This window comes from Perkinsus marinus (genome assembly GCF_000006405.1).
Source record: "Perkinsus marinus ATCC 50983 genomic scaffold scf_1104296975548, whole genome shotgun sequence".
NCBI classification, from domain to species: Eukaryota; Perkinsozoa; order Perkinsida; family Perkinsidae; genus Perkinsus; species Perkinsus marinus.
In genome coordinates, this window is record NW_003200744.1 from 128,737 (window position 1) to 132,434 (window position 3,698).

Consider the following 3,698-nt stretch of genomic DNA (forward strand, 5'->3'; position numbering starts at 1 on the left):
CCACCTGCATCTCCGTGTCACCTGTAATGACTGTTCTTTTGAGAAACCTTGTTTACCTACTCGCAACTGTATAAGAGTAAGAGTTCAGGTGACGAGCGACTCATCCGGAATCGAGTTGACCACAAGATAATGAAGGGATGACTAGTCGACTTCGACGAGATGGTCTGAGATTTTCTCTCTCAGTCGTTAGCGTCTGCTTCGCTTCTTTAATTTTCTTTTTTTAATCCTTATAATTTGTCGTAGTCGTATAACTTACTCTCGTCATAACGTGGTTTTTTCCGTAATAGTTCCACATTGGGCGAACAACCTTTTCTCCGTAACTCGAATTGAACAAAAAGCTGACCAAAGTTCACTGCAGACGTAATTGGACAACTTTTTCTATGACAATATTATAATCGACGAGTTCATATTCAAATTACTTAGAAGACTACCAACGAAAAGTTATATAATATGATCTAAACATACTCAAAAGGCAACCATTTCAGAAGATAGCACTTCTAAAAGCAAAGAGGGGGAAGTGGCAGTCGATGATGATGATGGCATTTCCAGTGAACCTCAGTGGACTGCATGTGAGAGTAATTTTTCGACAACCTGTCGGAAGCTTAGTCCTAGCAGCTCGCTTCGAGAACCTTTGCTGTCCATGAGGCTTCCGACAAATTTACGTCCAAAGTTGATGTGCCCAAAGGTCATCCCGGGTGACCGATTTTTGTGATAAAGTGTCCAGATTGCACAGAGAGAACCGAAGTGACTAAACGATAGAGAGTTTTACGTAGATTCAGAATCTGTTATCACTCCTGTTTTTTATGATAGCCTAAAAATCGATCATGCGTTTTCCGCGTTTCGCGCGCGCCCGTGGAAGAATCTACGCAAAATTCACCATCGATTTTTGGATGTTATTTTGATAACACGTATCGCCTAGTATTCTTGCTTTCTTCAGAATCCAACAGTGGCATATCTTACTGATACGGTATTCGTATGATAGTGGATAAAAACCATATAGAGACTACAGCGTCTCCACTACTTTCGATCAATCCACATAGCTAACAAGGCGAGCGCCACACCTCCTGCGCGGCATCTCAAAAAGCCTCCATACTCTAATAATCGAACTGGTGGTTTATATAAACTTAATATCAAAAACTCTTCAATCCATCATTAATGATGAGGATGATTGTTCATCATCCTCTCTCATCTATAGCTTCCGATCTTCTACAGTTATATCACGAAATCGGTCTCCCGGGAGGTTTTACTGATGGCCATGACCTCATGATTGTTGTTGCATCGAGCGACACATGGCGCAAGTTGAGTGTCTCGGTCAAAATATGGTAGCTACTAATTTTCAGCGCCGCGTTGTCCAGTGGAGAAGCTGTATTGTGTTGTACTCGTGTGTGAGTACTTGTCCGCTCCAGTTGATCAGAGATGCCTACCGCAGACGACTCGACTCTGCGCCGTCGTGCTGAAGGTCCAGTGGAAACTTCTGAGGGACAAGTCGATGGCAGTCCGGCAGGTAGTAGTCTCATCCTGAAATCATTTCTAGTTGATTGTTTTTGACTCTCCCGGCTCCGTTGCTGTCAATGATAATTTGGCGGGTGGCGGATCGACATGTTGGTCCTTTGATTTAGTGTAGGGGCAATGCGCACATGGTCAGCTATGTGTGTTGGTGACAATATGGAAATTGTGAGGGAATTTTGGTAAAATATTTTTGCATACTTCTACCCTGAAGCAAAATTCCATTATGAACCAAAAATATATTCCAACACTGCTTTAGTGTGCTTACGGTTGGGGATCACTATTCTGCACGAACATTTCTGTTGCCATTGGAGGTCTGTCGAGCATGGTGACTGGTCCTCTCGAGTCCCCGAGGCTTTTTGGAAAATGTCCACAGTACCGAGACAGTCCTATAGTCTTGAAAAAATGCTCAGGTGCTGCCGAGGTCAATGACACGAGCGATACTGCTGGTTTTGGTTACCCGTGTAAATGGTGGATTGCTGGCGGACTGTTCTTAGCCCTGGAGTTCTCATTAAAGTATCTCGCGCATGTTTACCGTCCTCAGAAGCTCATCACGGACATGTACGGATTCACTTTAGTGTGGTATGAGAAATGCCGTGTTTCAGTTTCGCACCAGTGGTCACCTTCGACATCACTTACACGGAAAATCGCCATTCGGCTTTCAGGTGAACTTTTGACTTCATCTGGAACGACACTGTTGTTGATTTTCAGTTTCGCGCGTCGGCTTAATCGCGATGTCTACCGATTCCTGATGGCCAGCTCGGTTTTCCTAGTGGTGGCTGGGTTTGTGTACTTCTTCTGTAAGAAGGATGCGAGCTGGCGCAACAAACTCGGAATGTTCCTTTTTATGTGTGGAGCTGTTGGGTGGGTTCTGCCGCAAGACCAGTGGAGTGTAATGCTTTTGCGTGCAGGAACGGACTCGATCGGATTTTGCTGGGCGCTGTGGTCGACTATGTTAGTATTAGCGGCGGCTATCCTGAGCATTGGAGCAACTACTATCTGGCTTGGAACCTCAGTGACCTCGTTATTGATGCAGCTTTCGCTGTTTTGGTGTAGGCATGAGTTTTCACTTTATCGGGTTTATGTGTGTATTTGCAGATACCAGGCGTATCTCACGGAGAAAGCTACAGCTGAGGACTCGAAGAAAACTGATGAGAAGGAGACGACGCTCGCTGAATAGTCTACTTTTCCTTTTTTTCAAGTTTTTTTCGGGAGGTTGAGTTATCGATTTCAGATCGCCCTGTAGTGTATTCTTATAATGTTAGCTTGTCTCGAATGGCTGACTGCAAACGGGGAGCTCGAAGTCGCTGGAATCGATGTAGGAGTAGTGTACAGGGTGTTTGCGTGAACCCGCTGGACGGTTTATAAATAGATTTTCGTTGGTAATACAGCGGGCTGATCTGCTTTGTGTACTCCTGGGAGACTTCCAGGCTTCATACAATTACGTTACCGAATCAGATTTTGCTCGTTAGATAGGTCGATGCTGATGTGGTGATGGGTGGTGACGCTCGAGTGGGCTCCGTGGTCGATCTCGCCGGAAGTGAACATTAATCTCTCAGAGCCACTTCCGGTGAGCTAAGTTGGACTCAGACACAGCTCCTGAATCGGAAGTACACAGTGGAGGTGACTCGCTTGGCTTCACGGCTATTCGTGTGGGCGGCTGGATTTGATGACCATTGATGTGTTCTCCTTGCCGAGTATTTCAGAATCCTCGATCAAGCAAGTAGGCGATTCTGGATCGTTGAATTCCCATGGCGACTTTTCCTCTCACATACCGTTCTTTGGTCGTCTATTCCGAGAAAGAGTGGTATGATGAGAAAATGCTTATTCGCATACTGACCATCTTGATTTTATGGGAGCTCCTGGGCTTCTCGATGTCTGGTCATGGTTTGGTAGACTGCGAGCCGGAAATGGGAAGAAGATCACGGGTATCTCAGGAGCGATTTTTTTTCTCGAAAAATTTTAAATTTTTTTCTCGATTTTTTTTTCTATTTTCCTTTTTTTTTCCGAAAAATCTGTGTTTCTCGTTAGTGGATGAGAATTTTGAGCTGAAACTTCAACAGCGTATAGATATAATGATTAGCTATTACACATTGGAATGAAACTGTAATATTCGGAACCGTTACTGAGATATGAGGGTGAACGGAAAAATCACCACCCAGAACCGTGCAACTAAGCAGCTCAAATAACAA

General features: G+C 44.6%; 1 protein-coding gene across 1 annotated transcript; it reads left to right on the plus strand.

Moving 5' to 3' along the window:
- Positions 1-1,416: 1,416 nt before the first annotated feature.
- Positions 1,417-2,686, plus strand: Pmar_PMAR002404 (Lipoprotein signal peptidase, putative; the record flags this gene model as incomplete). Its single annotated transcript, XM_002765362.1, has 6 exons — positions 1,417-1,504; positions 1,920-2,067; positions 2,112-2,171; positions 2,218-2,370; positions 2,418-2,558; positions 2,605-2,686. 6 exons carry the CDS (start codon positions 1,417-1,419, stop codon positions 2,684-2,686), a joined length of 672 nt encoding a protein of 223 aa, XP_002765408.1.
- Between the last annotated feature and the right edge of the window lie 1,012 nt (positions 2,687-3,698).